The following is a 24,137-nucleotide window of genomic DNA, read 5'->3' as shown; positions in this document are numbered from 1 at the left end:
CTTGAGGAGTTGCAAGAGCATGAGATTAATGATTATTTTCCTGATGAAGATTTGATGCAGGTACAAGGAGAAGAAGAGCCGTGGTTTGCAGACATTGCTAATTATCTTTGTGCTAACGTTCTTCCTGAAGAAATGACATCTCAACAAAAGAAGAAATTCTTTTCTGAGATTAAGCATTATTTTTGGGAGGAACCGTATTTGTTTAGAATGTGTGCAGATGGAATGATCAGGAGATGTGTTTCCAGTGCTGAAACCCGTGAGATTTTGGATGCATGCCACCATGGTCCTACCGGTGGTCATTATGGACCATCTGTGACGGGTAAGAAGGTATATGATGCAGGGTTCTATTGGCCCACCATTTTCAGGGAAGTAAAGACTTTGGTAGAAGTTTGTGATGCATGTCAACGTCAAGGTAATATCACTAAGAGAGACGAAATGCCTCAACAAATGATACAGGTATGTGAGGTTTTTGATGTATGGGGGATTGATTTTATGGGTCATTTTCCTCCGTCACATAAGTTTCTTTATATTTTGGTAGCCGTTGATTATGTGTCCAAGTGGGTCGAGGCTAAAGCTCTTCCGACTAATGATGCTAAAGTTGTAATTGAATTCTTGAAAAAGTTGTTTAGTTGTTTTGGTGTACCAAAGGCCTTAATTAGTGATCGCGGGTCCCATTTCGCGAATCACCAGCTTGCTAAGGTTTTAAAGAGGTATGGGGTCACCCATAGGTTCTCTACCTCTTATCACCCCCAAACGAGCGGCCAAGTGGAAAACACAAATGGATCTTTGAAAAGGATCCTTGAAAAGACTGTGCAGGATAACCCAAAGATTTGGGCCAAGAGGCTTGATGATGCCTTGTGGGCGTTTCGAACCGCCTACAAGACTCCAATTGGTACTACTTATTATAAGCTTCTTTATGGAAAAACTTTTCATCTCCCGATTGAGATTGAACACAAAGCCTATTGGGCTTTGCAAAATTGTAATATGGATCTAATCTTGGCTGGTGAGAAAAGGTTTTTGTAGTTGCACGAGTTGGATGAAATGAGGTTGCAAGCTTATGACAACTCCATGCTATACAAGGAGCGTACAAAAGCTTGGCATGATAAGAAGATCAAGAGGAAGGAATTTAAAGCCGGTGACAAGGTACTTTTATTTCAATCAAAGTACAAAATCAAAGCACCGAAGCTCAAGTCGAGATGGATTGGACCGTATGTGGTAAAAAGAAGTTATTCGTCCGGATATGTGGAGTTGTATGGCAATGATGAGAACTTTATTGTAAATGGACAACGCTTGAAGCATTATCATGAAGAAGATGAAGAAAATGCGGAGGTGTTCGAAATTGGCTTTTATGCCATGAACAAGTGAAAGTAAAAGGTGATCGAGTCAAGCTAAGGACTCGTTAATAAATTAAGCGCTTCTCGGGAGGAAACCCGAGTTTGTTTCATTTTATTTTTCATTTTTATCTTGTCATTTTCTTTTTCTAAAATCGAAAAACCCATAAAATTGAAAATTCCAAAAAAGCCAAAAAGATGTTGTTTAATTTCTCTAATTTCAATCATTTTTCAGTTTTTAATGTTTTTGTATCAAGAATTGCAGGTCCGAAGGTCGTCTCGGGCGTCGAGGTAAGTAATGTGCAAAGGTAAGTAGAAGTGCCGTTAGTAAGTTGTCACTTCAGGTCCTGTCGTCCGTTAAGTGTCAAATGTTCGTTAAATTTTGACTTTTTAGGACGCGTGTAACACCCGTTACCCCAGTAACGGCCGTTAGAGGGGGGGGGGGGGTTTGTGATTTCCCCTGTAACTGCCAGTTAGGATAGTAACGGCCGTTAGTTTCCTTTGCTTTTGTCACGCCCGTTAGCTGGATAACGACCGTTAGACCCCCTGTTGTCTTCTAACGCCCGTTACGATGGTAACGGCCGTTAGAAGGGTGTTTTCTGGTTTCCCCTGTAACGGCCAGTTAGGGCCCAAACGGCCGTTAGTCTCACTTTAATTTGTAACGCCCGTTAGCCGGTTAACGGCCGTTTTACGCCACGTTGTTTTGTAACGCCCGTTACCCCTATAACAGCCGTTACACGCGAATGGATAGGATAGATAGGGTCGTCCATTGTCAGGAATATATCATAAAAATCTAATATATCACACACACACACGATCAACAGAGAAAAAAAAAAGGGGGTTCTTTTCTTTGAGTCTTTTCCTTTTTTCTCACATTAATCTCCAATTTCCTTGTTCAATCTTCAAGTTCTTCAGGTATTATTCTTCAATCTTTCCTTTTAATTTTCCTTTATTTAACAAATTGAAGATAATTATTGTTCTTGAAGAGATTGTGTGTGCAGTGTTTATGTTTAATGGGTATGGTTATTTTATCAATGATATATTTGTTAGCCATAGTCATAAATTTTATGATTAAGATTATTGTTGAGGTTATTGTTTGTTCTTCCCCATGATTTTGTTTAAGTGTGGGGGAAGATTAAAGTTTGTTGAATTACGAATCATGGTTGATGTTTGTTAATAGTCACTTAAATTGATCTTGTCATAGTTAGAATTTAATTTTTCTTTAATTAGAGGATGAATTTTAATGTGATATTTTCTGTGATTATTTAACAAAGATTGAGAATTTGAAAGGATAATGATGATGGGATTATTTGTATGATAAATCACTTAAATTGATTTTGTCGAAATTAAGGTTTTGTTCTATTAATTAGAGAAAGATTTTAATTAGATGATTTCGGTGGTTTAATTCTTGGAATACGTTTTTTTGGACTTGAAAGTCATTACATGGTTTTGTAGCCTTATATATGTTTATGTTTGGTTTTGTAGATGGCTACCAAGAGACAGCGTGATATGCAGAGGGCTGCTGCTGCAGCTGAAGCTTCAGCTTCAAGAGCTCGACAACCGGAAGCTCGAGCCCCCGTCATCCGTACTCCCGATGAGGTACCCGCAAAGTACCGACCTAAGATTACTTTAGATGTGGTGAGGCGTAAGCCTATGATCGCTAATCGGAGGTTAGATTTTGATAACCTAGGGGAGTTAGGGATAAATGTTGAGGAATTGAACGGATTGTTGACACCCCCTTGGAGGGCCTTGTTCTCCATTAACACTAACATCTGGAGACATTTGTGCAATGAATTTTTTAGTTCGTTTAGATTGTATACGGACGAAGGTAGTTGTAAGAAAACGGTTATGACATTCCATCTAGGAGGTCAAATTCATTGTATGTCCTACCAAGAGTTTGGGGTCCATTTGGGTTTTATAGTGAAGATGATGTTCATAGGGTGGCTTTTACTAAAGGGATTGTTCAATGGCCTGCATCTATGACTGCAACTAGGTTTTGGGAGGAGGAAGATTTGAGTGACCAAGAATTCCATTATAATGTCAAACAATCTGCTGTTAGGAATCCGGTGTATAAGTTGCTCTTGAGAATGATAGCCGAGACCATTTCTAACAGACATAGTAGTTCAAATAATGCTACTAGTACCGATCTATTTTTCTTGTATTGCATGGTTCGGAAGGTCTCTTGTAACTTGGCTAGGGCCGTAGCTTTATATTTGTATGAAAAGGGACATGGTAAAGCTAAGGGTCATGTAGCCGGTGGTTTCCTTGTTTGTCATTTGGCAAGGCGGATGGGATTGGTCCAGAGTGATCAATTTGGTCTTTTACCGGGTTTTCAAGCTTATTGTCGCAGTGGGGTGCTTGATAGGGCGACAATGATTAGGATGGGCATGGTTATCCAGAATGAGGACTCGGGGGATGAAGGAGAGGATATGGATGCTGAGGATGATGAGGATGAGATGGATGAAGAGCAGGATACTGGTGTTGGTGCTTCTGTGCCTACTAGAGGTGCTACCTCTAGCTCACATGCTTTTGATTTTTCAGGTTTAGGGCAGCGTGTGGACGAGATTTTTCATGGGATTACTGGGATTAACGACCGGTTGGACCACCAGGATGATTGGTCGCATTTTGTTGGTAGTCAGGTTAACCGAATGGCGTATCAGCAGGAGTACTTCCAGCCATATATGCAAAGTTGGATTGCTTCCGGGTCTCCTCCACAGGTTCCTTCTGTGCCATTGCAGGTGCCTCCCCAGCAGTTCCCCCCTCAGCAGCCATTTATGCCACCGTTGATTTGTCCCATCAACCAGAATGCTTTTGATCACTACTATCCCCAGTACGGTCAGGCATCTCCATCTGATGCAGGTACTAGTAGTTCACAACCGCCTCCCTACAGTGGTGATAGGTACTCTGGCAATGCCTTTGATTTCTATGGTATATTTGGGGAGAGACGTGATGGTGACGGTGATGGCGCTCCTTCAGCTTTTCCTCCTCCTGAGTTTTGAGCATTGATGGTTTTGGTTATTATTCTTGAAACATTTTTACATTTTCAGTTTATCTTTTGATGTGTATTTAATTGTTTGTATCCACCTTAGTGAGGTGATGAGACTAGTTTCCTTCCCTTTCATGTTGGTTTGATTGAGTAGAATTCTACATTGCAGGGCTTATTTTTATGTATACGTTAACGTTTTATTGTGTGTTCGTGGTGATAGCACGTTAATTGTCATATGCATATGCTGGCAGTAAGTTCAGCGCTCATGTTTCTTGTTGGCATCATTCACGCATGGAACACCTTTCATACCCGGCAAGTTTTTTCTTATTCCTTATTTTTGCTTCTTAGTTCACTTTTCCCTATTTCCCTTAGATTGGCTTAGTTTATTGGACATTGAGGACATTGTCCAACTTAAGTGTGGGGGGGATGGTAAATAGGAAAAAGTCGGGTATTTTAGAAAGTCGGGTATTTTAGAGGAATTTTGAAACTTTTGCTTGCTTGTCCTTGTAGTTAATTGCTTTTGTCACCTAATTATACATTAAATTGAGCAATGTAACTACACCCTTGGCAAAAATTTTAATATGTGAAATGTGTTTTGACTGATTAACGTGGCATCCCTTCTGGATTAATAACATTATTAGCATGCTTATAGCACCAAAACACCAAAATTGTGAGATATTATTGATTCGTTGCTAGATATGATAGGTGTTACGGTTTTGGAACTTTTAGCCTTGTAAATTTGTCCCTCTCTTAGGCTTTTGGATTTATCCGGAAGTAAGGGTCTCTTTTAGAGCTCTGAACTATGATGTGCAAGTTTGAGGTTGATTTTCCATTTCCGAGTTATTTCATTTGCTATGAGTATGCCGGTGATTGCGTTGATTCTAGAACTTGTCCTTGTTGATCGTTCCGTTATTTTGCTATATGATGAAGAGGCAAATCTAGATTAATACCTTTATTCTTTGTTCATTCACCTTTTGTTTCGTAAAAATCTGTTATGTGCATGTTTTGTGATGTGCTTAGTAGCTAACTACACTGGTTAGTGAACCACCCGTTGGAAACCCGTATGTTGCACTCACTTTTAGTGCAAGAAACAATAGAAAACATTTTGTCACTAGCCTGTTCTTTGTTAAACCTACCGAAATAAAAACCTTTCTTCGCCATACCGATAGTCGAAATCCTGGTGGGTCATTGGTTGCCTTTGCTAGATTGGATGGTTTGGGTTTTGCCTTGTTATGTCGGGTCGGGATATTCTCATCATTTGGGGGTAGTTTGATTTCGTCATGGTTCTTGGATAAAGTCTAAATTGTTCATCTTAGCATATTTTGATATGATTTGTCACTATTTCTTAAATTATGTAAGAGAATACCAATTAGTCAAAGTAAAAGTAGCTCACAAAAAAAAATGAATAAAAAGAATAAAAGAGTTGAAAATATAAAAATAAAAAAAAAAAAGAAAAAATGAAAAATTTGAGCTTGGGTTGTCAGTTGGTATTTCTCCTTTTTGTCAAATCATTTTGTGAAAGTTGGTTCGTCATTATAACCAACAAAGTGTGCTGAAGTTTAATATATATATGGTTAGAGTGTTTGGAGTTGGCAAGTTTGTTTGAAGTTAACATTGGTTCGATTTGGTTGATATGTTGTTTGATGGAGAACTTTTTGGGATGTGGACCGTTTGTTTGGACTAGACTATTTGTGAAAATTTTGTTAAATGTTGTGTTAGTTCTTTGTTAACACCATTTGTTTACCCAAATTTCCATACCCTGTTTAATTACCCGGTTAAGCCTCATAAATGATACAACCCTTAAAGTCCTCTTCTGATAGACGTTATAGGGCGCATGCGCCTTGGCGACTCAGGAACGATCCTTGTACAAGCCTATGGTTAAAAGATTATTCATCACGACTTGGCATTGAGTGATTATTCAAATATTCAGACCCAAGAGTAAGTCAGTTGGAGTAGGATAGGCGATTTGTCACTTATTCGTTTCATTTGTGCTTAGTCGTGTTATTAAGGCTTGTGTATCGATCAAATATTGTCAAACATTCCGGTTTTCATTTAAGATTAAAACTGCATAACCATTTATTCTCATTCTTGATTGTGGTTGAGCTTCTTTTTGATTACTGAAATGTGGTTCCATGATGTGCCAGGGAGTTTTATGATTTTCAGTTTTGATTTGCTTGAGGACAAGCAAAGCTTAAGTGTGGGGGGATTTGATGTGTCATATTTTATACCATTTCCCACGTGATTTTAGAACCAATTATTCGTCATTTTGATAGTTTTCTATCCAACTTTCGATGCTTTGAAGGTGTGTTAAGTGTTTTCAGGTTGGAAATTGATTAGACGAATGAATTGGTCGATTTTGATGAGTTATGGAAGAAATGGGAGAAGGATTCGGGTGAAATCAAGCGAAAGACGAAGAAAACGAAATTTGGAAGTCGTAACTGCCGTTACTAGAGTAACGGCCGTTATAGAGGTGGTTTGTGGTTTCTCCTGTAACTGGCAGTTAGTAATGTAATGGCCGTTAGAAATTAACTAGCGAGTAACGGCCGTTACTGGGGTAACGCCCGTTAGTGATCTAGTACAAAGGTAACGACAGTTAGCCCACTAACAGCCGTTACACGCGTATTTTGTATAAAGGTTCAGTTAGGGTTCTGCACATGGGACGAATCTTTGGCATAATTTTTATAGTTTTCTCATAGTTTTGAAAGCTTGGGAGCAGACAAGTGGTTAGGGTTTCACATATTTTCAGCTTTGGATTGTAATCATTATTGCTACCGGATTATCTTCATTCATTTGGTAAAATATGATTTCTTCTCTATTTGTTTGTTCTTGTGTTTTTAATATGAGTAGCTAAATCCTTAGCACCCAGCTTGGGTAGTAAGCATGTCAAAGGGTCGAATTAATGTTGCTTGTGAATGTTGAACAAGGTTTGTATGTTTAATCGAAGATCCACATTTATTTGGATTTAAATATTGTTTTCAACTTTTATATTAATTGATTGATAAATGTAATTAGAAGTTCGGGAGAAATCTATGTCATTGTCAATTGATTTATGAAATGGTTAATCGATCTATAATTAACCTAAAATCGTTGGAGTTCGGGAGAAATCAACGATAAAGATTTTAAACAATTAAATTCATTTTGAGTGTGTAAACGCTTATGATAGAGGGATCTGATTAAGCGAATAAGCAGTTCGGGAGAAATCTTTCAAAAGATTAAATCATAAAATCAACTCAGGTATTTAATGCTTAACTGTTTAGAGTAGAAATTACGTGCGGGAGCAATAATTATGTTTTGAGCAGTTAAAGTTTCAAGTATAACGGGAGTTCATTTTGTCTACATTTTGAGTCGTTCAACAAATGCAAGTAACATTTAGACCCGATGATTGGCATGTGAGCTGATCCAAGTAGGTGTTCCTTTTAAATTTGTGTTAAGATTCAACCAATCAAATACTCTTTTGCGATTAATCCTACGGGATTATTGACTTTCTTCACTAACTTTTGCAACGTGACAATTCGGTCACAAAAATCCCCTTTTAATCTGAATCATTTTATTGTAACAATTGCTTATCAAGTCCTTGTGTTCGACCTCGGTTTACCAAGTCAACTATATTGCACACGAACGGGTACACTGTCCGCAAGTGTGTAGTAGTCAGTAACTAGGTATTTCGTGTTCATAAATTTAAGACTAGAAAATATACATCACTAATCATAACTTTTAATTTAATCAAATTAGAAATGGATAATATCATAATTAATTTAGTTATAAATTAAAAATCTTAATAATCATTATCCATATATATTAGTATATTATATATATATATATATAGATATATATTACTATTTGTAAAAAACAAATCTCATTAATTTACATGTTTTTGTTTTCCATCAATAATTTACACTTTTTACCTTCATTAAATATTTAATTTATAATTATTACAATTTGTATGTTCAATTTGAGAATTTTGTTTTAGATCTTCATCATTTAATTAATGAAAAAAATTTCAACATGTTTTTTCTAATTTTTTTTCTTTCATAAAAAATATATATATATTTGATTTACTAAAAGACAATTGCTCTAAAAACTTATTTGAACAATCACAACTTTCGATTTTTAAATTTGACTTTTGTTTTCAATTTTGACTTTAATTTATACTTTTGTTTTCAATTACAAATTTATACTTTTATATCCAATAGAATATTGGCTATTATATATATATTATATATACGTTCTATTATATATATAACATTAATTACTAAAAAGTAAATAAAATTTAATGTAGATATATTAAGATTTTAAAAGTAATTGTACTATTGTCATTTTTTAAAAGTTTTTTTAGTAATTTGTCATGACACATATACGAAATATAAATCATGTTAATATATAATTTTTATAAAAAACACATATAACATTTTTCATATTTTAATTGAAATATTTGGAATATGTTTCATCTAAAAATAAGATATTATTCTTAAAAGTATATAATAAAAATGTAATATCACCTTGTATAACAATAAATCAAACAAAATAATGACCTATTATAAGATTTTAATATTTAAATATTGCTGAGTATGTCACAATCTACAAATTTGATGGATATATTATGATTATCTAATATACAATATCGATATGCATGTCAGAGTAAAAACATATTTTTAAAAATCTTTCACTATAAAACCAAAATGTTATAAGATAGATCAATTTTTTATTACTAAAAATCGTAAACTAAAAATTAAATCTTAATAAACTAACATCTAATATTGATAAAATTGTATATACGAGTCTAAAATATAGTTTATATATGATATATCAAGTTATATATATTCATGTCATGATAATCCTACATATGCATAATCCTTTATGATAGGGTAATGATAAAAAATTTAAAAAAAATTGTTACATACAAAATCATCATTTTAAACAAATGTATATTATTATACATTAACATGTTTATACTTGTATATAGGTAATATAGATAAAAGTCGTTGTGAATGCATCATTATTATTTTCTAAAAATTTGAAATATGCTTAATTAATACGTCTAAAAGTAAATTGTGAGGAGTAGAAATATGACAAAAATTATAATAAAAATTAGAAAAGAGTTATCTCTATTAAAGGAATCAAGCCACTTTTTTTTTTTCATTTTTGGTTACAGCGTCAACTTCGTTAGTTTTTCTCCGTCAACTTGCCCACATTCGCTACTTTTTTTAATTTTCATCTTTCCTGTTATTCCATAATAAAATTGATAATCGGTCAAACTTCACGAATAAAAAGTGTAATTTACCTAAAAAAAATTTTTATATAAATATTTCATTCGTCCTATTTTAATGTTATATTTTGATTTTTTCTTAGTATTTGTACTTTTAACTTTGACCGTAAATTTTTGTAGCATTAACTTGTATCTGGAAAAGTTATTTGTCCACCATGAACAAACAATTCATGTAAAAGTGAAGTACAATTTGCCCTTCTGTATGAACTGAGCAACACCAAATGCCAAATCTTGAACTTGTCTCTCATAGAGTCACAGATGGTAGTCCAGCTGTCCAGGCCTTTTGCAAGATATAATACACCAACAAAATTCTGCTCATACAATGACCCTTTGTAGCTAAATCCAGGGTTGTGGTTTGCAGAATGGTGACCTTGCGTCCCTGCACATACAAACATTTACTATTAGCAAAAATTGCACATGCCATGTGATTAGAACTGTAGCCATATATTGTGTGCTATTTTTAATTCCATAATATGAAGAGAACTTTTTACCCTGATATGGGTCTCACACCTCTTCTTTCAATACTAAGTTATATTCTCTTAAATAAAAAGATTAGCACACATTAAAATCTTAGAATACATGTTAGACAACTTTTGACCAGTTCAACCCATTTGACCAGTTTCAAGTTTGCTAAAGAGTTGGTTTAATCCCCGTCCCCTGTTCCAAAAAAACGGGTGCATATTGCTCAAAAGTTACCTTTTCAAGTTCTTCTTCAACAGCCTTGGCATTTTCATTTTTTTGCTCAAAAGCATCATCAAAGTTCATCTTTGGATCACTGGTCCTTATAACTTTGAAATTAAAATACATGTTGGTGTTTTCTAACAGCATATATAGATCGTGAAAGGGAAAAAGAAAAAGAAAAGAAATAATACAAAGGTTTTTACCATAAAAAACATAGGCCAAGCTGCCATCACTTTGGCCAGCACCCGCAACGACCACATATTGAACCCGTTCATTAGTTACCACATGTCTCTAAGAAATACAATGACTTTTTTGGAGACCAAGCTGCTATCGCTTTAGCGCACCCACAACAACACGATCATCCCGTTCATCAATGGCCACATGAGCATCGACTTTCTTGGAGACTAAGTTGTCATCGCTTTGACCAGCACCTCGTTCGTTAATGACCAGATGATCACCAACCTTTTTTGGAGACCAGGCTACCATGGCTTAAGCCAACACCCATAACGTCACATGATCACGCATCCTTCGTCCATTAATTACTGCATGATCGACTTCGTTTGACATCACGGTTCCATCGCTTTGTTTGTAACATGTATCACTATAGAATCGCCATTGTTCACTTCCAAGATAGGACCTTGGAAATGCCCAATACGTTTGATGGAATTGTGAGTTTCCCTAGCCACTAAACTTTTGTTGCTTGAACCTAATTAAAAGATAGTTAGCACATTGGCATTTTTTTTATATAATGTATCACAATATATAAAAATTAAAAAGAGACAAACGTTTTATCATAAAAATTATAGTTCTAACCTGTGTCTCATGGTTAATTAATAACCCACATGTAGTTCAGAAAATAAAAAACTTTCTATCAAACATTTTATCAAACACCTTTCATGCACTTCAAAAGAAGATTAAGCCAAACACCAAACTTATAATTTCAAACCTATGTATATCATGAAGTTTCAAAACTAACCACTATCATAAAACACAAACTCCAAAACAAAATATCAAGCAAGATAGATTATCAAAAACGTTGGATTAGCTACCGTATACATATCATGTATGTAAAAATTACAAGGTTTATATTGATTACCTCTTTTTTTCATCATTATAAAATAGAACTATGTGTCCATGAGTTCTCTTTAAACATAAAGGATCTCCTTATGCAAATCCATCGAGTGGCTAAACCGGTATAGAGGATAAAAAATCAGAGGCTCAAAAATCAGAGGCTAATATATTTAATGAAAATCAAATTTCTTGTATTTCAACATTGTTTCTCCAGACTTCTTTTTTATTTTCGAATTGAAAAAATAAATACACATAACATACCTTGAAATAAAAAATTGGAAGGGAAAAAGTCAGTGCCTTGAGATACACATAAGCAATTTGAGAGAACCGGAAGTGTTTGGTTCACATGTGCAAATGGATGGATGGTCGATTAGGTCATGATGAAAGGAATAGGATTTGAGTAAGAAAGGGAGGAAGAAAGGGTTTTTTGAACGGGTTGCGTGAAACAATTAGGGCTACAGGTCATCGTATTTTTATGAGTTTTTATTTAAACGGCTGAGATGAGTTTTTACAATGAATTTGAATGGCTAAGATTAGTTAATAATTATATTATTTTCTCTCAGCTCTGGAAGCCATAAATATATATAATATCTAGTAGGTCCACGGTATCCAGTCCGGATACCCGTGATCCGGCCTTTGCTGTTCTAAAAAAAAGTAGCAATATCTAGTAAAAAGGAAAGAATTATATATATAGCTAAGATATAGAGACAACTTTTGGAGAGAGACTAGAGAGTGTTCTGATGCCAAAATAAGTAGTAAATATCTAGTACAGAGAAAACCATAATATATTTAGAAAATAGAAGATACATAGATATATTGGTTATTATACAATAATTATGATGTATCCTACTTTATTTTCCTTCACAATCTCCCTAATTTTGGGCAAAAAAAATTACAAGCAAGAGTCTAGTATTAGATCTTTTGGGACCCTTTCCACTATTTCTCCTACAATAAACTTAAGAACACAAAAAAATTGATTTCCCTTTCAAATCTTTTCTTTTCCTTAAAGCAAAAAACTTGAGAACACGTTGTAAGAGTCTATTGTTTCACAATCTTTTGTTTTATCCCCATCAAAAGTGATTAATTAGGAACGAGTTGCATTTATAAACGCATATGCATTGATTTAAATTATAATATTCAAAACTAATCAGTCATCGGTATATTATTGGTAAGACCCTAAATCAAACTAAACTGATAAGCAACTCCTGCCTTCAGGGGTATGTCCTGTTGTTTACCCAGATTATCCTCGAGTTCAAATATTACTCTTCTAAATATAAAACTCATATAGAATACCAAATTTTCTTTGTTGTGTTTGATGGCAGCTCGTGGGGAAAACATTATCGTGTTTGGGATACCCTGGGTTTCATATATTTATCAAAGTTCGGGTTTACTAGTTTTGCAAATTATCTCGCTTACTCACTAGTTTTACAAATCTTTTGTAAAATTACGGTAAATTGTAATTCCTGAAGCTTGATTATATATGAACTTGTTTTGGAAATGAGTTTCAGGTTGTGTAGCATATTGTGATATGTATAATATGTATTAATATAACACATATAGAGTAGTAAATTTAACCGAAGGAAATGAATTTACAATAATGTGTCATATGTCATGGTTGTAATCACTTTTATTGATGAATAATAATTTGAGTTACTTGTAGTATTTTTCCAACTTATTTTTTATTTTGTTTATATAATTTACAATAAGCATGTTAATTCCCCAAATTCTTTACAAAAAGATAAATGACCTATGTTCATGAAAAGACTATACTTTATCGAGTCTTACAAGTAAAATGTACGAACATTTTATTCTGCAAACATGCACATCATGAGGCCTTTATATCAGATGTGTCTGATAGGCATCATAACTCCCTACATCGAAATTAGAATGTTTCAATTTTGATAGTTAAAAATAGCATGTATCAGATACGTCCAATTGATGATAACAACTTATCGTTGTCGTTGAGCCGATCAAAAATAAAACTAATTACCTATAACTAGTACGGGCAAGTAGAGTATCGTCTCCACAGGAAATCACGTGAAAGTATTAAACAAGTTACAAGAATTAATTAAACTAGACATGAAACTTAAAACCAATTGATTGATTAATTTGATTTAAAACTAAATTTGATTATAAACTTAACAAAATACTTCAATTAAATAAAAGGGATCATTCTCATGCTTCAAATTATGCTTTCTTATATGTAACCTAAGTTATATTCGTTGGAAACCACATAGACATGATTCATTATAATGTTTGGATTGAATGAACTTAAGAACTAAAGTAATCGGTTGTGATGATTCATGATAATGAAAACCGGGGAATTGACACAACTAGATATTCAATTCATTAAAGTAAAAATTACAAGTTCATAAGAGATTCTTTCAATAATCCATGATAAACAATAATTTGAAATCAAAAGATAGATGAATTTCATTCAAAGTCATAAACAAGTAATCATTCATTCAAATCCAAACAACATTAGATGCAAAACATAATTAAGAATTAAACATCTAATCCAACATGAATATGAGAAAGGTTGAACATAAAAGTCTTACATAATTGTTCACATGAGAATGATCAATAGAAACCCTAGCCTATAATCTTCATCATTGATTCTTCAATTAAGGCTTGAATCTCCATGGAAATATGATATGATGATGAAATTGGGGTGTTTAGAGGGTTAGAAACTGATTCTTGTGTATGAAAATATGAGTGGTCACCTCCCAAAGTCGTGTGTAAGCATGATATAAACTGAATAATAATTAATTCCACAAAATTCGGAATTCTTGTACAGCTATGGCCGTCCCAGACTGTCACCTGGGTGTCTCATACTGTGCCCCAGAAATGGCAATTTTCCAGATTTTTGCTTTAAACTTTCTTCACTTGATTCTCAACTTTGTTTGACTTGTTTATGCTCCATTTAACTTCAAATTGTCACAAATGACCTGAAATACTCAAACAAACATAAACACGCCCTAATCGTCTATTAATCTTCACAAAACTTGTTATTTTCATATCTTAAGATTAGACTAATCAGACGTTTATCAACAACATCATACACTAAAGAGAACTATCAAAATATAGTAATATTTGAGACTCATCACCACCTGGTCAGGATTCCATAAGCATAAGGCTTCTACCAACCGTTGAACTCACAGACTTTTAGTTAATGTGAGAGAAAATCGATAGCTATAATTCTTAGATATATAGGGGAAAGATAATTATAGTACAAACATTTTTAAAACTACAAAAAGTGCAAGGTTTTTCCTCCTTCTTTTTCCTTGTTCCTTCCATCTCTGACCACCACCACCATGATCATCTCCGACCACCACCATGATCCTCCAGTGATGGCGACCATCTCCGACGAGACTTACACATGTGTAAGTAACTTTTTTAGCATTTTAGGGTTTAAAATTTCTAGGTTTTTTCCTTCACGAGACAACCACCACCACCATCTCCAACCACCCTAGCCACGACACCGGCAGCAAGGGCTTCGCCCATACCGTAGCAAACCGTCACCATCTCTTGGATCGCCGCCCATCAAATCCATACGATTCCTATATGCGTCCCTTGACGGTCAGCTTAGAACAGATGAGTGCCTCTAGCCCGTACCGTATCCACCCAAAAACGAATCTGTGTAAGTCTCGCCGGAGATGATCACCGTCGCCGGAGGATCATGGTGGTGGTCGGACATGATCATGGTGGTGGTGGTGGTGGTCGGAGATTGAGGGAAGAAGGAAGAAGAAGGAGGAAAAACCTTGTACTTTTTGTACTCTTTTAAATGTTTGTACTATAAATAATCCACCCCAATATATATATATATATATAGGGTAAAGTTATTTTGAGAACCCTTTTGTTTTGCGAGAACCTTTGAGAAATTTTCAAATCAAGCCCAACTGATGATTGTTCTTTACATGAAAATTGTTTTTTGATTGTTTTCTGATTAATTTATGTGTAATTTTGAAGTTTATAATTGTGTGGAGCATGGATTATCATCCGTTATACAATTATGTGGAGATTTGGATTTTTGATCACATGTGTACGAATATTGCTATGATCACATGTATGCAAGTCGATCACATGTAACCATAGCAATATTCGTGCACATGTGATCAAGAATCCAAATCTCAACATAATTGTATAACGGATGATAATCCATGCCTCCACACAATTATAAACTTCAAAATTGCACATAAGTTATTCAGAAAACAATCAAAAAACAATTTTCATGTAAAGAATAATCATCGGTTGGGCTTGATTTAAAAGTTCTCAAAGGTTCTCGCAAAAAAAAAGAGTTCTCAAAATAACTTTTCTCTCTCTATATATATATATATGAGTTATGAGATCAACTCCACATTGTTCACTAGATCGAGATCGAGGTATACAATTTGGTTCAAGCTAGCTCGATCAGCAACAACTAGCTTGAGAAGAAGAAGAAACATGGATGTGTTGATCAACCGCTTAACAATATGGATACTCATCACTTCCGCTCTTGTCGCCTCTACCACTAATCAAGAACGAGAGGTAATTTCTAGCTAGTTAAACGGTCTCTACTTTATGTTATTTGGTCTTTGTAGGAATTTTAAAAGCATTAATGAGTGGATACATAGCTAGATGAAATAAAGATAAATATCATAAATAAGAACTGAATTTAGGTTGCATGAAACGAAAAATGAAAGAAGGAAAAGATGATTTTAGGTTGCATGTAAATTAATTAGTTGTTCAACATCACTATTAAAGGTATATCTTCTAATTTGTTTATTCTAAATTGTAAATTAGTTAGTTGTTCAACATCACTATTAAAGGTATATCTTCTAATTTGTTTATTCTAATTTTTTTTAGGGTTCATAGTTTATGAAAATTGGGATTTTTCGAATAGATATGAAAATTGTGGTGTTTCGGTCAAAAATGACCTAAGATAATTTTAGAAAAGGATTTTAGACAACCTAAGAACCAAAGATTTGTAAGTGGGGTTTGGTGTTCAAGGATCTTCAATAAAAATGGAAAGTTTTCTTAACAAAAATAACTAAACTATGAGTTTAGATTTAAAAAGAATTTTAAGAAGATCTTTGAGATAAAAATACTTTGAGTAATTAAGAAAATGGTTGAAGATAATGTAAAGTAATGCAAATTAATACTAAAATCTTAAATGAATGCGATAAAGAACAAAGACACCAGAAGTTTGTTGACGAGGAAAAACCCTTGATCAAATTAAGTGATTTTAGGTAAAAAAAACCTAGGAGGATTCAATCGATCCTTCCTTAGTTCTTTTATTATTTTGGTTGATTACAATACAATGGAAGTAAGAGTGATTTGATCGAGCTAATGAACGAAAAAGAAAGTAAGAATGCAGTGAATGAGTATGTGTGAGTACAGGTGTGTGAACAGATTGCCTAATCTCGATCAATCACTCGTTATATATAATGTAGAATGCTAACTAACTATCCGAAATATCTGGATCTTCCGTGTGAAATTATTTATCAAAGTCCGGGTTTACTAGTTTTGCAAATTATCTCGCTGACTCACTAGTTTTACAAATCTTTTGTAAAATTACGGTGAATTGTAATTCCTGAAGCTTGATTATATATGAACTTGTTTTGGAATTGAGTTTCAGGTTGTGTAGCATATTGTGATATGTATAATATGTATTAATATAACACATATAGAGTAGTAAATTTAACCGAAGGAAATGAATTTACAATAATGTGTCATATGTCATGGTTGTAATCACTTTTATTGATGAATAATAATTTGAGTTACTTGTAGTATTTTTCCAACTTATTTTTTATTTTGTTTATATAATTTACAATAAGCATGTTAATTCCCCAAATTCTTACAAAAAGATAAATGACCTATGTTCATGAAAAGACTATACTTTATCGAGTCTTACAAGTAAAATGTACGAACATTTTATTCTGCAAACATGCACATCACGAGGCCCCTATATCAGATGTGTCCGCTAGGCATCATAACTCCCTACATCGAAACTAGAATGTTTCATTTTTGATAGTTAAAAATAGCATGTATCAGATACGTCCAATTGATGTTAAACAACATCATACACTCAAGAGAACTAACGAAATACAGTAACATTTGAGACTCATCACCAGCTAGTCAGGATTTCATAAGCATAAAGCTTCTACCAACCGTTGAATTCACAGACTTTTAGTTAATGTGAGAGAAGATCGGTAGCTATAATTCTTAGATATATAGGGGAAAGATAATTATAGTACAAACAATTTAAAAACTATAAAAAGTACAAGGTTTTTTCTCCTTCTTTTTTCTTCTTCCTTCCATCTCCGACCACCACCACCACCACCATGATCATCTCCGACCACCACCATGATCCTCCGGCGACGGTGACCATCTCCGGCGAGAACCGTAGCAAACCGTCACCATCTCTTGGATCGCCGCCCATCAAATCCATACGATTCCTATATGCGTCCCTTGACGATCAGCTTAGAACAGATGAGGGCCTCTGGCCTGTACTGTATCCACCCGTAAACGAATCTGTGTAAGTATCGCCGGAGATAATCACCGTCGCCGGAGGATCATGGTTGTGGTCGGACATGATCATGGTCGTGGTGGTGGTGGTGGTCGGACATGGAAGGAAGAAAAAAGAAGAAGGAAGAAAAACCTTGTACTTTTTGTACCTTTTTAAATGCTTGTATTATAAATAACCCACCTATATATATATATATCTGTGTGAGTTATGAGATCAACTCCACATTGTTCACCAGATCGAGATCGAGGTATACAATTTGGTTTAAGCTATCTCGATCAGCAACAACTAGCTTGAGTGGAAAAAGAAACATGGATATGTTGATCAACCGCTTAACAATATGGATACTCATCACTTCCACTCATGTCGCCTCTACCACTAATCAAGAACGAGTGGTAATTTCTAGCTAGTTAATCGGTCTTTACTTTCTGTTATTTGGTCTTTGTAGGAAATTTAAAAGCATTAATGAGTGGATACATAGCTAGATGAAATAAAGATAAATATCATAGTTAAGAACTGAATTTAGGTTGCATGAAATGAAAAATGAAAGAAGGAGAAGATGATTTTAGGTTGCATGTAAATTAATTAGTTGTTCAACATCACTATTAAAGGTATATCTTCTAATTTGTTTATTCTAAATTTTTTTAGGGTTCATAGTTTATGAAAATTGGGATTTTTAGAATAGATATGAAAATTGTGGTGTTTCGGTCAAAAATGACCTACGATAATTTTAGAAAAGGATTTTAGACAACCTAAGAACCAAAGATTTGTAAGTGGGGTTTGGTGTTCAAGGATCTTCAATAAAAATGGAAAGTTTTCTTAACAAAAATAACTAAACTATGAGTTTAGATTTAAAAAGAATTTTAAGAAGATCTTTGAGATAGAAATACTTTGAGTAATTAAGAAAATGGTTGAAGATAATGTAAAGTAATGCAAATTAATACTAAAATCTTAAATGAATGCGATAAAGAAGAAAGACACCAGAAGTTTGTTGACGAGGAAAAACTCTTGATCCAATTAAGTGATCTTAGGTAAAAAAAAACCTAGGAGGATGCAATCGATCCTTCCTTAGTTCTTTTATATTTTGGTTGATTACAATACAATGGAAGTAAGAGTGATTTGATCGAGCAAATGAACAAAAAAGAAAGTAAGAATGCAGTGAATGAGTGTGTGTGTGTGTGTATGTGTGTGTGTGTGTGAGTACAGGTGTGTGAACAGATTGCCTAATTTCGATCAATCACTCGTTATTTATAATGTAGATTGCTAACTAACTATCCGAAATATCTGGGATCTTCCGTGTGAAACTATTCAACGTGTTGAAGTTGAAAAATGGACGATGAGTATTCCTTGACACGTTTATTCTTCAAGTCCGTTGCGATTTTCTTGGGATTATTTGTTTACTTCTTCGCTAAATGAGCTGAATGAATCTAGACATTTATTTTTGACCGTTGGCTATATTCTGAATATCCTGGATCTTGATGTTAAATTCAGGATCCTGTAAAGTACAAAAAATATTATCGTGTACAATACAAACTTATGTTAGAAATATCTTTGGTCAGGATCATAGTTATAGAAAATCCGACCCCAAACATGTGGTACCGGGGCTAGGGTTCTCCCCATTACCCTTTTCTAATTAGAAAATTGAATTACAATCTTAGAATATCTTCGTATATTATTGGTAGTTGTTTCGGTCAAAATTTACTTAAGATAATTTTATAAAGGATTTTAGACAACTCAAGAATCGAAGATTTGTAAGTGGGGTTTGGTGTTCAAGGATCTTCAATAAAAAGGAAAGTTTTCTTAAATATAACAATAAAAACTAAGAGTTTTGACTAAAAAGTATTTTAAGAAGATCTTCGAGATTGAAATACTTTGAGTAATTAAGAAAACTGTTGAAGATGGAGCAAATAAATATAAATTGACAATAAAATCTTAAAGTAAAGCTATAAAGAATAATGACACCAGAATTTTGTTGACGAGGAAAAACCCTTGATCCAGTTAAGTGATCTTAGGTAAAAAAAACCTCGGGAGGATGCAATCGACCCTTCCTTAGTTCTTTTATTATTTGTGTTATTACAATACAATATGGGTGAGAATGATTTCATCGAGCTAATAAACAAAAATGAGAATAAGTATGCAGTGAAAGAGTGTGTGTATGTGTGTGAATACAAGTGTGTGAGCAGTTACCCTAATCTCGATCAATCACCTCTTATTTATAATGTAAATTCCTAACTAATTATCTAAAATATCCGGGATCTTCCGCATTGATAATATTCAACGTGTTGAAGTTGAAAAATAGACGTTGAGTCCTCCTAGACACGTTTATTCTTCGAGTTTGTTGCGATTATCTTGGGATTGTACGTTGATTTTCTTGCTCAATAAGTTGAATGAATGTAGACACATTATTGACCGTTGGCTGATTCTTGAATCATGATCCTTAGCTCAAGATCCTGCAAAACATAAAATATATCATTGTGTACAAGAAAACTTATATTAGCATCTTCTTTATTCAGGATCATAGTTATAGAAAATCTGACCCCAAACAGTAGTCATCATATATAAAAAGAAGAAGAAATTAATAATCATTTACATGCATGTTATAGAAACTTGATTAGTGATTGAAATGAGATGAGTTTTGATGAGATGAGTTTTGGTATAATAATCCTATACTACTTGATGGTAAAATCATGTTGGAAACAACCCCAAGTATGTATATTAAGTTGAGGTTAATAAGTGAAAGTGATAAAATATGGTTTGAGTTGATTTATCAAGGATTTGTTAAAATTCAGAATTTGGATCAGCAACTTTCATGGAAAATATGACATTTTAAAATGTTCATATCTTTCAAACTGTAAATTCGTAGGAGACGTGTAAGCTATCATTTGAAAGGTATACAAGTATAGTTTCATATGTAATTGGTTTCAGGTCCTAGTTCAAGTTTTAAGCAAGTCAAATATGCACAGATGGTCAAATATGATAATGGTGATTTTGCCTTGAAAGTGAGTTTGGTCATTTGATAATGATATAAGAGATTCATGTTTTGTAAATCAAACTAAGAACAATGCGAGACTATAAAAGATAGGTTTGGTGCTAAAATGCTATTGATTGTGGCTAAGTGGCCTAGTATGTGATTGATGATCTTCTATGTACTTGTGATTAATTGCTAGGTTGAAAGCATATATATTGTGTTCTTGTGGTCTTCTTGATTGTTGTGGTCACGAAGGAAGTGAGTTTTCGTGCACACTTTTATATATGTGTCGGGTCGATTACCACATTATGGTGGATTATGTGTGTGGTAATTGATTTGGCGTTGAGCTTAACTAGTGGCCGTCGTTGATTACGGGCTTATGTAATGGTCATAGCCCATGTGGGGCACTTGAGATATAGCCTAAGCAGGGGCATTGATATCGTTTATTTGAGATTGTAATTGATGTACAAAATCGAGTTATAAAATTTATAAACAAGTAATACCGATTTTACTAACTAATGCACACCTTTGGGCAGTGGACCCGTTCGTGTATAACATAACTAAATGGTAAGACCAGGTCGAACACACGGACTGATTAAGAGCATGTGACTTTAATGTAATTTAGAAAAGCTTTCGATTTTAAGGACTCTCGTCACCTTGGATTTTAAGAAGAAGTTATCAAAGATTAAAGTTAGCAATTCTGAAGAATCCAACTGAAAAGAAGATTTTGTTGTAATCAAAATTAATTAAAAGGTCATCTACCTAGAATCCGTTCCACAACTAGTTCCAGTTGCACATAAACTAAGCTCAAATTCATAAACAATAATCAGGACTCAAATAAATCACTAGACTTGGTCATGTGAGTACCACCCTATCCGCTAACAAATTCATATTCTTTACTTAAATCCCCTAATTAACTAGTTCCGTTGCAAGCGTGAGTACCACCATATCTACTTTACAATTTTCCTAGTCAACTAGTTTGTTTGATTATTTAAAGAACATTTATGTCTACCGAATTACCAATCCGTTAACACGTTTAATCCTATTACTATTGAATTATTCTTTACCAGTCCATGACATAAAGATGACTATCTAAACCTTAGACAATCAAAATCATGTAGACACACAAATAATACCATTAAAAGCATGCATACATAACCCAACAATTCAACAATAAATAGCAAAGATTAAATATATTATGATCACGACACAACATTAAGTGAATTCAACTTTACTAAAAATCATGCAATCGTCACATATTGTTTCACTTCATCTAAGTAGATCATAAAAGATTTAGTTATTCATGACAAGATAAATTAAACTAACAATTATCAAATAAATAAAATTCATAATAATAATTGTATAGTAATAAAGTCTTACAATAATCAAGTAAATCAACTAATAATAATAATAATAATAGTAAAAGAGTTATTCATGCTTCGTGGAAGTGTTGTTGCTACTCTACGAACAAAAAAAAAATCTAAGCACCTCACAATAAGAAGTTCGACTTTTGTGGCTACAAAACCCCTTAGAGGGTACCCAATGGTACTCGTTCGCCTCTCGTTCGACATCCTCGGACGAGTCCACACCGTTGGGTGGGACTCGTCCCTGGTTCGTTTGGAGGTCTCGTCCGAGTAGCTCGTTCATGCAAAGACGAATGCGGTTGGTTGTTTGTTTGTTTTTTTTTAATTGCAACGGCTACTTTTTTTAAGAAGAAGACAAAAAATTTGAAGTTTCAAAAGTTGGTAAAACAGGTCCCTCTAACGGCCTTTTTGCCCACCTGCAGTTCAAAAAGTTAACACTTTTAGTCCTTTAACGGCTAGTTTTTGAAAAAGCCTATATATACACCTACATAAACACTAGAACACACCACACTTGCATTATTCAGATATATTTACACATACAAAACCATTTTTAGCACAAATCATGTCGAACTTCAACAACCAAAAAGCCGACGACTTCTAAAACAACGCCGTGAACGATTTTAATCAATCGTACACTAACCATCCATCACAAATACCGTTCATCCCACAACCAAATGACCCCCGTTATGCTCAATTCATGGCAGCTTATTATGCTTCACTTGCCGCTGCACAACCCCCTAATTTCTACCATGGGGGGCCATCGTCAACAGCAACATTTAAACAACCTGATCAATACTCCTTTCCCACACCACCATATAACCCTAAACCCGAATCTGCTCCCACGCCCGAATCTGTTCCCACCCCTAATCCATTCCTGAAACACAACCAAAGAAGGGTCGGGTCAAAACCATGTCGAAACACACCAAGAAAAGCAAACAACCAAGAGAACCTGCTGCAAACTCGTCAAATTGGAGCGATCTTGAGATGATAGTTCTCACTGAGTGTTGGATCAATGCTATAGAAGATCCAATAGTCAGCAAAGACCAATCTGTTGATTCTTTTTGGGGGAAAATCATAGAGAAGTACAATGCAAGATTCCCCAACAACCCAAAAAATCACAATCCGATTAGTGGCAAGTGGAGAAAGATCAAGACAAATGTGTCAAAGTTCAATGCAATTTGGAAAGGCTATGATGGTCATCGGTGCAGTGGTGAGAACGATGCCCAAGTAATGGAGGAAGCGCGTTCAGAGTACTTTACTCAAACCAAAACTCAGTTTATCATGTACGAGTGTTGGTTGCTTGTGAAAGATAAGCCAAAGTTCTTTGCTCCATCCGGTCATGATGTTCTGGGGCGAAGTCTGCATAAAAGGAAAAACGTTCTTAATGTTGTTGATAGTGAAGATGAGGAGGAGGAAGGGTCCCAATTCGAGCCAGTGGACCTTGGTGATAATGACCTTTTCGGTCCGGATACGTATACGCGCCCCTTACTAAGTCAAAGACTTCACGAACATCTGCTTCTTCCGATGTGGGGTCTGCTCGTTCTTCACCTGCCGACCTAGCCGCCCGACTCGACCGACTTAGGTGTAAAAAAGAGGCGGTGTTGGATGAACAACAACTATCTTTGGCTGCCATTCGTAAGGAAGAAAGGAAGCGCACCATGTATTCGGCTCTTTCGTTCATGGACAAAACATATTGTGATGATGAGGAGAAGAATTACATCAAGGAAGCCAAGAAGAAACTCATGGCGGAGTACAAATACTTCCTATTCGGTCCCAATTAGTTTAGGTTTAGTTTAGTTTAAAAAAATAAAAATGTCGTTGTGTGTGTGTGTGTGTTTTTTTTTTTTTTTTCAGTTTTAGGTTGTGTGATTTATTTTATTGTAATTTGTTTTTCATTTTAATGTTCTAAATGTATTTGTATATTTATTTTTAATGAACTTGTGTGTTTTGTTAACAATTTGTGTT

At 34.3% G+C, this 24,137-nt stretch overlaps 1 protein-coding gene across 1 annotated transcript; it reads left to right on the top strand.

Annotated features, from left to right (window-relative positions):
* Window positions 1–23,081: 23,081 nt before the first annotated feature.
* LOC122608893 (glutathione S-transferase T3-like) lies at window positions 23,082–23,732 on the top strand. Its single transcript, XM_043781966.1, has one exon. The coding sequence runs from the start codon at window positions 23,082–23,084 to the stop codon at window positions 23,730–23,732; it is 651 nt and encodes a 216-aa protein (XP_043637901.1).
* The last annotated feature ends 405 nt before the right edge of the window (window positions 23,733–24,137 follow it).

Source organism: Erigeron canadensis, chromosome 7 (assembly GCF_010389155.1).
Source record: "Erigeron canadensis isolate Cc75 chromosome 7, C_canadensis_v1, whole genome shotgun sequence".
NCBI lineage: Eukaryota > Viridiplantae > Streptophyta > Magnoliopsida > Asterales > Asteraceae > Erigeron > Erigeron canadensis.
Note: the sequence above shows the minus strand (reverse complement) of the source record. Positions and strands in the feature narration are given on the sequence as shown.